Below are 12,589 nucleotides of genomic sequence, written 5' to 3' on the forward strand. Positions count from 1 at the left end.
ACCCATAGTTATGTGGAGGCAACAGTGCTATAATAAAATGCTTGGAGAAGCCCTGGCGGCTGGTAAAAAGCCCCTAAAAAGGGGTCCTAGGAAGAGGTATGGCAGTCCAGAAAGCTCTGGGTCTACCGTTTATCCCTGTCCAACTCCATGAGTGGCAAGACAGATTGCCTGACCCAGGTAACTGGGACAAGCAAGCAGTTAAATCAATGTTACATGTGTTGAGATCAATTAAGGAACTAATTCAACTTTTCTAGTTTGATCAAGGGTATTCAAGGGGTTAATGCTGCCTCTGTTTCTGGCAATCATGAGGTTAAGCCACTATTGCCTGTAAGTTTCTAGCGGTTAAGTCACCGACTTGAATCGACTACTGGTAAACAATGGTTATATCCCTGTAGAGGAATTACTGACAACTAAAGGGTTAAATCACAGGAGGAGGGGAATGACAAAATGAGGAATATGGACGTGCAGTTATGAGAAGAGAGAGTGACGTAACCAGTTTACCTGTGAGTAAGCCGCGAAGGCTGAGCTGGTACCAGATCCGATAGGGACAACGATCTCCTTAAAAGTGGTTTCTAGAGAAGGAAAGACCAGAAAAATTATAGAACAGATCCACCAACCCTACACAATCCACATATCAAAAGGTTACAATTCTTGCCTCACCTTCATTCTCCTCTGCTTTTTAGGGGGCTTTTTTCCAGTCTTCCTATCATTCTGATGTCGTCGAACCCATAAACTGAGCTCATCCACCAGCCTAACACAGAAGGAATGTATGAGAAAACAAAGAGGAAAGGAAGTTGCAAGGAACTGTGACGGGTTATACAGGTGTAAGTAATGTGTGTAACGCAGAACTGACCATCACCTCTAGACTCTCAATCTCTACAATATACAAATTATTATTAATCCCAAATGAAACTTTACTCCCAACGTATACAAAAGTCTAGAACAATGTGCCCATTGTCATGCATTATGGCTCAAATCTTTCAAAATAGCAAAACAAGCTTCAATCTCCGCAGAAATGACATAATTTATGCTTACCTGATAAATTTATTTCTCTTGTAGTGTATCCAGTCCACGGATCAGTTGCAAGAGGATCACCCACAGCAGAGCTGCTATATAGCTCCTCCCCTAACTGCCATATCCAGTCATTCGACCGAAACAAACAGAGAAAGGAGAAACCATAGGGTGCAGTGGTGACTGTAGTTTAATTAAATTTTAGACCTGCCTTAAAATGACAGGGCCGTGGACTGGATACACTACAAAAGAAATAAATTTATCAGGTAAGCATAAATTATGTTTTCTCTTGTTAAGTGTATCCAGTCCACGGATCATCCATTACTTATGGGATACCAATACCAAAGCTAAAGTACACGGATGATGGGAGGGACAGGGCAGGGATTAAGCGGAAGGAACCACTGCCTGAAGAACCTTTCTCCCAAAAACAGCCTCCGAAGAAGCAAAAGTATCAAATTTGTAAAATTTTGAAAAAGTGTGAAGCGAAGACCAAGTCCCAGCCTTGCAAATCTGTTCAACAGAGGCCTCATTTTTAAAGGCCCAGGTGGAAGCCACAGCTCTAGTAGAATGAGCTGTAATTCTTTCAGGGGGCTGCTGTCCAGCAGTCTCATAGGCTAGGCGTATAATACTCCGAAGCCAAAAGGAAAGAGAGGTTGCCGAAGCTTTTTGACCTCTCCTCTGTCCAGAATAAACGACAAAGGTAAGATGTTTGACGAAAATCTTTAGTAGCTTGTAAGTAAAACTTCAAGGCACGGACTACGTCCAGATTATGTAAAAGACGTTCCTTCTTTGAAGAAGGATTAGGACACAATGATGGAACAACAATCTCTTGATTGATATTCTTGTTAGAAACCACCTTAGGTAAAAACCCAGGTTTGGTACCTTATCTGCATGAAAAATCAGATAAGGAGAATCACATTGTAAGGCAGATAGCTCAGAGACTCTCCGAGCCGAGGAAATAGCCATCAAAAACAGAACTTTCCAAGATAAAAGCTTAATATCAATGGAATGAAGGGGTTCAAACGGAACTCCTTGAAGAACTTTAAGAACCAAGTTTAAGCTCCATGGGGGAGCAACAGGTTTAAACACAGGCTTAATTCTAACCAAAGCCTGACAAAATGCCTGGACGTCTGGAACTTCTGCCAGACGCTTGTGCAAAAGAATAGACAGAGCAGAAATCTGTCCCTTTAAGGAACTAGCTGATAATCCTTTGTCCAAACCCTCTTGGAGAAAGGACAATATCCTAGGAATCCTAACCTTACTCCATGAGTAATTCTTGGATTCACATCAGTAAAGATATGTACGCCATATCTTGTGATAGATTTTCCTGGTAACAGGCTTTCGTGCCTGTATTAAGGTATCAATGACTGACTCGGGGAAGCCACGCTTTGATAGAATCAAGCGTTCAATCTCCATGCAGTTAGTCTCAGAGAAATTAGATTTGGATGATTGAAAGGACCTTGTATTAGAAGGTCCTGTCTTAGAGGCAGAGTCCATAGTGGAAAGGATGACATGTCCACTAGGTCTGCATACCAGGTCCTGCGTGGCCACGCAGGCGCCATTAGAATCACTGATGCTCTCTCCTGTTTGATTTTGGCAATCAGTCGAGGGAGCTGAGGAAACGGTGGAAATACGAATATGTAACACTGTTAGACTTTTTTATAGAGTTTATTTGATGTATTAATTGATTTACACCACTAGATGGCGATAGTAGTATAGAATTGTAACAGGTACAAGACTAGAATGTGATTGTACACACCTGTGGTGTGGGGTATTTAAGGATGTTGTATACAGCATGAGGGTCATATGATTAAGGGCTACTGAGCCCGAAACGTCATGTTTTTACCTCCAGGTACTAATAAAGCTTGAAAGATAAACTACTGTGGTGCTGCTGGACTTTCTTTGATTTGGATATTTGGGAGTCTTTGAGCAGTGGCTCCTCCAGCTTTGCACACCTAATTTGTACCACTGGTGCTTGAGTCATTTGAGACTTTGGACTTTGCATATACTGCTTGAATCTGTGCACAGTGTGTTCCAGGATGGAAATTCTACAAGAAACTGTACCAGATATGGAGGCTCAGGTTTTTACATATAGTGATATGGAAGCTGCACGGATAACTACTCTGGTCTGTGGATCCAGGGATTTCTTAAAGACACCTGTTACTGAGGCCAGCTTTAAAAGTTATGAAAGAGTGGCGAAAAAACAAATGACATTTGAATTGCATGCAACAACGCTTGCAGAATACCATAGGGTGCGGAGAATCCCCAGGGGCCTGAGGATGAGCTCCAGACCCACCCTATTGGTAGATAATAAAGAATATTGCAAGAAATACGAGTGCATTCTAAATAAATGCTTGCTAGATATTATAGTGCTCACGGTGGAGTACTTACAGAAAGCCATAGACGAGCAGAAGATCGAGATAAATCAAATCGAAGATGCATTGAAAATGGATTTGTCTGCTGCCGATATCGAGACAAAGCTGGCCGCAATAAATAAAGAGATAGCTGAGATGAAAAAAGAACTACAGATCAAAAAGCGTGAGAAGTTCTATCGAGACGAGCAGGATTATACACACGGAACTGTGTATCGCTGGACCAGTGAGCGCACCGGAAGGGAACGCCAGCGCACTTCCGGTTGGGCCAGACAGGGCAACCGCTATACCAGACGCGAGATGAACACGCTCGATTCACAGACAGATAGCTCTCCGGGGGAATCGGACGCAGGAAGCGACGCGGGGGTAAGAGACACCACCGCAAAGGGCCCACAGGGACGAGGAAGGACATTACAGAGGGAAAAGCCACAACAACACCAAACGAGACAGAAAAACAGGACTTGATAGTGAATATATCAGGATCACCCTTGACGACCGCAGAGGAAAAAGTACTGAGTAAGGGTCTTTCTTTTTGCCCTAGCAAAGACTGTAATTTCTTTGATTTGCAACAAGATCTTAATAGACTGTTTAGGAACATTAAATTGAAATCCTTTTTTTCGAGTAATGAATTGCAGATGAATGTAAAAGAGTATACTGGGTTAAACATCCGAAAATTTGGGTTAAAAAACAAAAGTAATTTTACACCTAACAGCTATAATCATTGTGTTGATACCTATATAGATCTGGTATGTAAGGATATTGACAAATTGATAGAGAATGTTTATCATAAAAAGGGATCAATTAATAGAAATAACCTTGCAAAAACAGAGAGAGAGGCCTTAACAACATTAAAGGATAAGAAAGATACAATATATAAGCAGGCGGATAAGGGTGGTGCCTTAATGGTACTTAATAAAGGATACTATGTAGATGAGATAAGGTCACAATTATGCGATACAGGAGTGTACCAGCTACTGAATTCTAATCCAACATGGGAAATACAGAGAGAAATTACTAGTTGCTTAGACAATGCCATTAAAAATGGGTTAATTGATAATGAAACTAAAAAGTTTTTGTTTGTAGAAAATGGGATAATACCCGTTTTTTATACTTTACCAAAAGTACATAAAAAACTAGACAAGCCACCGGGGAGGCCCATAGTGGCAAGTACAGAGTCCATCTTTTCTAATATATCTATATATTTGGATAAAATCCTGAGGGGATTTGTTGAACAATCCACTTCCTATATAAAAGACACTGGAGATTTCTTGGATAAAATACAGAACCTTATGGTACCAGATAGATGCATATTGTATAGTCTTGATGTGGTCAGTCTATATACCTCTATCGAACATGAAGGCGGATTGGGCGCTGTAAGAAATGTTTTAGCTACTAGTGGTATCTACACTGTCCAACAACAAGAATGTTTGCTGAATCTTTTGAGTATAATCTTATATTGTAACTACTTTCTTTTTGAGGACAATTTCTATATGCAGGTTAAAGGTACTGCAATGGGATCTAATGTCGCCCCTACCTATGCGAATTTATTTATGTCAATATTTGAAGAGAAGTTTGTTTATCAGAATAAGATGTTTCTTCTATATGGCGCCACCTGGTGGCGTTATATAGACGATGTCTTTGGAGTATGGCGGGGCGACATTAGATCCCTATTGGAGTTTGTAGAAGATTTGAATAGAGCCACAAGATGTATTAAATTTACCCTCACTTGGGATGAGCAATCCATCAGTTTTCTAGATACCTTGGTATACAAGGAAGGTGGGGGCCTTAAGACAGATCTATACAGGAAAATTACAGACAAGAACAGCTTACTACACTATACTAGTGCACACCCTCTGTCTCTAATTAAATCTTTGCCCAGAAGTCAAATGACTAGGGTAAAAAGAATTGTATCAGATCAACAGCTCATGGGAACTAGATTAGAGGAGATGGGAGAAAAATTTAGAGAAAGAGGCTATCCTGTTGATCTTATTAACAATGAAATAAAGAAAGCTAAGCAAGATAACAGTGGCAATAAAAAGAAAGTGGCCAGTAGAGATGATAGAATTATCTTTGTTTCAGAGTATAGCAATCAAAGTTATAAAATACAAAGAATTGTGAACAAATATTGGTTTTTACTAAGAGATTGCCATCAAGATTGTAAGATTTTTGCTAATGGACCAATGCCGGCATATAGGAAAGGTACCAGTATCAAAGATAAACTTGTAAGAGAAGATGTAGGGAGTAAGAAAATTAAACAAAGTTTTATCTCTGGAAAGAATTTGGGTTGTTATCCCTGCCTAGGGTGTGGTAATTGTAATAACATGGCTAAGGGCCGTAATTTTACACATCCTTTAACTGGTAAAGTATTTAAAATTAATGGCTTCTATACTTGTAATACAGAATATGCAATCTACTTAATTAAATGCCCATGTGGGTGGATTTATATTGGAGAGACCACCCAAAGGGTGAGGGACAGAATCATACAGCATAAGTCCAACATTAGGTGTAAAGATTTTAATGCCCCTGTCTCCAATCATTTTCTGACCTTTGGCCATTCAATTGCACAATTGAAATTCCAAATTATAGATCATGTCCCTGTCCCACGGAGAGGTGGCGACAGAGAACTGATCTTAAAAAAGAGAGAATCTATGTGGATTTATAGGCTAGATTGTCTGTATCCAAAGCGAATGAACCGTGAAATTGACTTTAATATCTTTTTGTGATTTTGCAGATTCTACAATATTTTCCTTTCTAGATATAAAGGACCAAGATGAAGAATTATCCCTCATTTCCATTTTTGTAAATTGTAAATATTAAATTGTGCATTGTTCTGTGATTTTGATATGAAATGTAAGATGCAGTTGAAATACGAATATGTAACACTGTTAGACTTTTTTATAGAGTTTATTTGATGTATTAATTGATTTACACCACTAGGTGGCGATAGTAGTATAGAATTGTAACAGGTACAAGACTAGAATGTGATTGTACACACCTGTGGTGTGGGGTATTTAAGGATGTTGTATACAGCATGAGGGTCATATGATTAAGGGCTACTGAGCCCGAAACGTCATGTTTTTACCTCCAGGTACTAATAAAGCTTGAAAGATAAACTACTGTGGTGCTGCTGGACTTTCTTTGAGGTGGAAACACATAAGCCAGGTTGAAGAACCAAGGCGCTGCTAAAGCATCTATCAGCGTCGCTTCTGGGTCCCTGGACCTGGATCCGTAACAAGGAAGCTTGGCGTTCTGGCGAGACGCCATGAGATCCAACTCTGGTTTGCCCCAACGATGAATCAATTGAGCAAACACCACCGGATGGAGTTCCCACTCCCCCGGGTGAAAAGTCTGACGACTTAGAAAATCCGCCTCCCAGTTCTCCACGACTGGGATATGGATTGCTGACAGGTGGCATGTCGCGATCGCTCAGCTGATCGCTCTTTTCCCTTCCGGATTTCTTCAGCGCTGTTGCGCTACACTTCGTTGCCTAGCAACTTGACTGAAGCCGTCCCTCTCCTCTGACGTCAGAATGGCTTCTTATTCCGGCGTCTTCTCTCCTCCGGTGCCTGTTTGTTTTTCACTCGTTGGCTTGTGAGTATCTCATATCATATTTCTGAATCTGTGCTTATCGTTTATTCTGAATCCTGAACCCCTATCTGCCTGATCCCTTGTTGCTGGACTTTGCTTGTTGGAAATCTCTATTGCTTAACCCCTACCTGCCTGATTACACGTTGCTGGACTTTGCTTGTTGGATTACTCTACTGCTTAACCCCTACCTGCTTGATTACACGTTGCTGGACTTTGCTTGTTGGGTTACTCTATTGCTTAACCCCTACCTGCCTGATTACACGTTGCTGGACATTGCTTGTTGGATTACTCTATTGCTTAACCCCTACCTGCCTGATTACACGTTGCTGGACATTGCTTGTTGGATTACTCTATTGGTTAACCTCTACCTGCCTGATTACACGTTACCGGACATTGCTTACTAGACAACTCTCTTGATTAACCCTATCTACTTGAAGCTTCTTCTCCTGACCCTGCTGTGTCATCTTCCAGCCTATCTCTGTGAGTATTTTATACTATAGCTGTCGCAGGGTCAAGTCCTGGTATATACTCACTGTGCTAGGGTGTTATTACCTTCATTCTAGCATTTGGGTCTTACTCTGGACTTTACCTATCCTGACAGGCAAGAGTAAGTCTCTGCCCAGCAAATTATTTTTGAGACTTCTAACATCGCTAGGGAACTCCTGGTTCCCCCTTGATGGTTGATGTAAGCCACAGTCGTGATATTGTCCGACTGAAATCTGATGAACCTCAGTGTTGCTAACTGAGGCCAAGCCAGAAGAGCATTGAATATTGCTCTTAACTCCAGAATATTTATCGGAAGGAGTTTCTCCTCCTGAGTCCACGATCCCTGTGCCTTCAGGGAGTTCCAGACTGCACCCCAACCTAGAAGGCTGGCATCTGTTGTTACAATTGTCCAATCTGGCCTGCGAAAGGTCATACCCTCGGACAGGTGGACCCGAGACAACCACCAGAGAAGAGAATCTCTGGTCTCTTGATCCAGATTTAGCAGAGGGGACAAATCTGTGTAATCCCCATTCCACTGACTTAGCATGCATAATTGCAGCGGTCTGAGATGTAGGCGCGCAAATGGCACTATGTCCATTGCCGCTACCATTAAACCGATCACCTCCATACACTGAGCCACCGAAGGGCGCGGAATGGAATGAAGAATACGGCAAGCATTTAGAAGCTTTGATAACCTGGACTCCGTCAGGTAAATTTTCATCTCTACAGAATCTATAAGAGTCCCTAAGAAGGAGACTCTTGTGAGTGGGGATAGAGAACTCTTTTCCTCGTTCACTTTCCACCCGTGCGATCTCAGAAATGCCAGAACTATCTCTGTATGAGACTTGGCAATTTGAAAGCTTGACGCCTGTATCAGGATGTCATCTAGATACGGAGCCACCGCTATGCCTCGCGGTCTTAGAACCGCCAGAAGTGAGCCCAGAACCTTCGTAAAGATTCTCGGGGCTGTAGCCAACCCGAAGGGAAGAGCTACAAATTGGTAATGCCTGTCTAGAAAGGCAAACCTTAGGAACCGATGATGATCTTTGTGAATCGGTATGTGAAGGTAGGCATCCGTTAAGTCCACTGTGGTCATGTACTGACCCTCTTGGATCATGGGTAGGATGGTCCGAATAGTTTCCATTTTGAAAGATGGAACTCTGAGGAATTTGTTTAAGATCTTTAGATCCAAAATTGGTCTGAAGGTTCCCTCTTTTTTGGGAACCACAAACAGATTTGAATAAAAACCCTGTCCTTGTTCCGTCCGCGGAACTGGATGGATCACTCCCATTACTAGGACGTCTTGCACACAGCGTAGGAATGCCTCTTTCTTTATCTGATTTGCAGATAACCTTGAAAGATGAAATCTCCCTTGTGGAGGGGAAGCTTTGAAGTCCAGAAGATATCCCTGAGATATGATCTCCAACGCCCAGGGATCCTGAACATCTCTTGCCCACGCCTGGGCGAAGAGAAAAAGTCTGCCCCCTACTAGATCAGTCGCCGGATAGGGGGCCGTTCCTTCATGCTGTCTTTCTGGCCTGCTTGCCTTTGTTCCAGGACTGGTTAGGCTTCCAGGCCTGCTTAGATTGAGCAAAAGTTCCCTCTTGTCTTGAAGCGGAGGAAGTTTATGCTGCACCTGCCTTGGAATTTCGAAAGGCACGAAAATTAGACTGTTTGGCCTTTGATTTGGCCCTGTCCTGAGGAAGGGTATGACCCTGACCTCCAGTAATGTCAGCAATAATTTCTTTCAAACCAGGCTGAATAAGGTCTGCCCCTTGAAAGGAATGTTGAGTAATTTAGACTTTGAAGTCACATCAGCTGACCAGGATTTGAGCCATAGCGCCCTATGCGCCTGGATGGCGAATCCGGAATTCTTAGCTGTTAGTTTAGTCAAATGAACAATGGCATCAGAAACAAATGAGTTAGCTAGCTTAACAGTTCTAAGCTTGTCAACAATTTCAGTCAATGGAGCTGTATGGATGGCCTCTTCCAGGGCCTCAAACCAGAATGCCGCCGCAGCAGTGACAGGCGCAATGCATGCAAGGGGCTGTAAAATAAAACCTTGTTGAATAAACATTTTCTTAAGGTAACCCTCTAATTTTTTATCCATTGGATCTGAAAAAGCACAACTGTCCTCAACCGGGATAGTGGTACGCTTTGCTAAAGTAGAAACTGCTCCCTCCACCTTAGGGACAGTCTGCCATAAGTCCCGTGTAGTGGCATCTATTGGAAACATTTTTCTAAATATAGGAAGTGGGGAAAAGGGCACACCGGGCCTATCCCACTCCTTACTAATAATTTCTGTAAGCCTTTTAGGTATTGGAAAAACATCAGTACTCACCGGCACTGCATAGTATTTATCCAGCCTACACAATTTCTCTGGCACTGCAATTGTGTCACAGTCATTCAGAGCAGCTAATACCTCCCCAAGCAATACACAGAGGTTCTCAAGCTTAAATTTAAAATTAGAAATCTCTGAATCAGGTCTCCCCGAATCAGAGACGTCACCCACAGACTGAAGCTCTCCGTCCTCAGGTTCTGCATATTTTGACGCAGTATCAGACATGGCTCTTACAGCATCTACGCGCTCTGTATCTCGTCTAACCCCAGAGCTATCGCGCTTGCCTCTCAATTCAGGCAATCTGGATAATACCTCTGACAGGGTATTATTCATGATTGCAGCCATGTCCTGCAAAGTAATCGCTATGGACGTCCCTGATGTACTTGGCGCCATATTAGCGTGCGTCCCTTGAGCGGGAGGCGAAGGGTCCGACACGTGGGGAGAGTTAGTCGGCATAACTTCCCCCTCGACAGACCACTCTGGTGACGATTCTTTTATAGATAAAGACTGATCTTTACTGTTTAAGGTGAAATCAATACATTTAGTACACATTCTCCTATGGGGCTCCACCATGGCTTTTAAACATAATGAACAAGTATCCTCTGTTTCAGACATGTTTGTACAGACTAGCAAGCTTGGAAAACACTTTAAAGCAAGTTAACAAGCAATATAAAAAACGTTACTGTGCCTTTAAGAGAAACAAATTTTGACAAAATTTGAAATAACAGTGAAAAAAGGCAGTTACACTAACAACATTTTTACAGTGTATGTAACAAGTCAGCAGAGCATTGCACCCACTTTCAAATGGATGATTAACCCCTTAATAACAAAAACAGAATAATAAATGACAAAAACGTTTTTTAAACACAGTCACAACAACTGCCACAGTCTACTGTGATTGTTACCCTCCTCAAACACGACTTTGAAGCCTTTTGAACCCTTCAGAGATGTCCTGTATCATGCAGAGGGAAGCTGAATGTCTCTGTCAGTATTTTTAGCTGCACAGAAAAGCACTAAAATAGGCCCTTCCCACTCATATTGCAACAGTGGAAAGCTTCAGGAAACGGTCTCTAGGCAGAAATCAAACCAGCCATGTGGAAAAAAACTAGGCCCCAATAAGTTTTGTCACCAAACATATATAAAAACGATTAAACATGCCAGCAAACGTTTTATATTACATTTTTATAAGAGTATGCATCTCTATTAATAAGCCTGATACCAGTAGCTATCACTGCATTTAAGGCTTTACTTACATTAATCCGGTATAAGCAGCATTTTCTAGCAAATTCCATCCCTAGAAAAATATTAACTGCACATACCTTATTGCAGGAAAACCTGCACGCCATTCCCTCTCTGAAGTTACCTCACTCCTCAGAATATGTGAGAACAGCCATGGATCTTAGTTACTTCTGCTAAGATCATAGAAAATGCAGGCAGATTCTTCTTCTAAATACTGCCTGAGATAAACAGCACACTCCGGTACCATTTAAAAATAACAAACTTTTGATTGAAGAAATAAACTAAGTATAAAACACCACTCTCCTCTTACGACCTCCATCTTTGTTGAGGGTTGCAAGAGAATGACTGGATATGGCAGTTAGGGGAGGAGCTATACAGCAGCTCTGCTGTGGGTGATCCTCTTGCAACTTCCTGTTGGGAAGGAGAATATCCCATAAGTAATGGATGATCCGTGGACTGGATACACTTAACAAGAGAAAAAGGAAATGCATTTCAAACTAGTTAGCAGATGGTATCTCACACCTTCGGGATCGGATTACACAGATGTCATCCCTCTCTAAGCAATAAATGTTGGATTAATACACATATGGTGGTCTTGCCCTGGTCTGCAAACTTTCTGGAAAGAGGTGTTGGGGGGGACATGTCTGATAAGATAGGTTTGATATTTCAGAACAACCCTGAAAAAAATTAAAGAAGTTGCCAAAACAAACTCTCTTTATTGGTAAATCGCTCAACAAAGCTAAGAAACTTATCCCCAAAAATTAGAAGTCCCAAAACTAAGAGCGATTGGTCAGCGCTAGTCACTGAATTGCTACAACTGGAACGTTATCACTATATTAGAACTGTATGAAATGATGCTAGAATTATGGTGTGGTCCAGACTAATAATTTTGTTTTCTTGAACTATGAAAGACGTCACAAACAGTACTAACATTGAGGCGTAATGAGTAGACAGGTCTGCAATGAACCTCTTTCTTGTGTCTTAACACCATTTCCCCCTCTCCCTCCTTTCTCTTTGCTTCCCTCAATCTAGAGCCCTCAATTGACCATAACAGTATGTACGCTTGCACTGTTTCTTATGAATAATGTGTGAACTATTACATAAAATGTCTATTTTTCTTTATCTGCTGTTCAATTCGTTATCTAATGGGAGGAAAAAAGAAAATCACAAACTGGGAACTGTTACACTCTGACCTGTGGACTCCAGGGCTGTTTTCAATACGTTGGGTCCTGATTCTCGTATGCTTTTTATATGTACAATATATCATAAGCTTATGGTCTGTACTTATGTCCAGATCGTTATCTTATTTGTTACTGTACATTTTAGAGATTTATTAATAAAGCTGTTTTTAAAAAAAAAAAAAAAAAAAAAACTTACTAGCCCAGAGATAAAAAGTTATAGTGTGTGTGCACGTGAGTGTTATTGCAGTGGATGACTTACAAATTTGACTTTTTCCTAGTGATAGTTATACACACACACACACACACACACATCTAGCTGTTCTCCAGAGAAAAGAAGTGTTTTGGATAATTAAACTGCATACCAGATACCC

The 12,589-nt window shown here is 41.5% G+C and overlaps 1 protein-coding gene across 1 annotated transcript in view; it reads right to left on the bottom strand.

Annotated features, from left to right (window-relative positions):
- Window positions 1-501: 501 nt before the first annotated feature.
- The window catches only part of LOC128643597 (cyclic AMP-dependent transcription factor ATF-6 beta-like), a gene marked incomplete at its 3' end in the record, with an annotated part of 30,611 nt that continues 18,523 nt past the window's right edge, over window positions 502-12,589 (bottom strand). Inside the window, exons 4-5 of the mRNA XM_053696441.1 lie at window positions 661-751; window positions 502-572 (exon numbers count right to left, since the gene is read on the bottom strand). Of these exons, the coding sequence (XP_053552416.1) occupies window positions 502-572; window positions 661-751 (162 nt within the window). The remainder of the gene's footprint in view (window positions 573-660; window positions 752-12,589) is intronic.

The sequence above is a fragment of the Bombina bombina genome, unplaced genomic scaffold (genome assembly GCF_027579735.1).
Source record: "Bombina bombina isolate aBomBom1 unplaced genomic scaffold, aBomBom1.pri scaffold_2020, whole genome shotgun sequence".
NCBI lineage: Eukaryota > Metazoa > Chordata > Amphibia > Anura > Bombinatoridae > Bombina > Bombina bombina.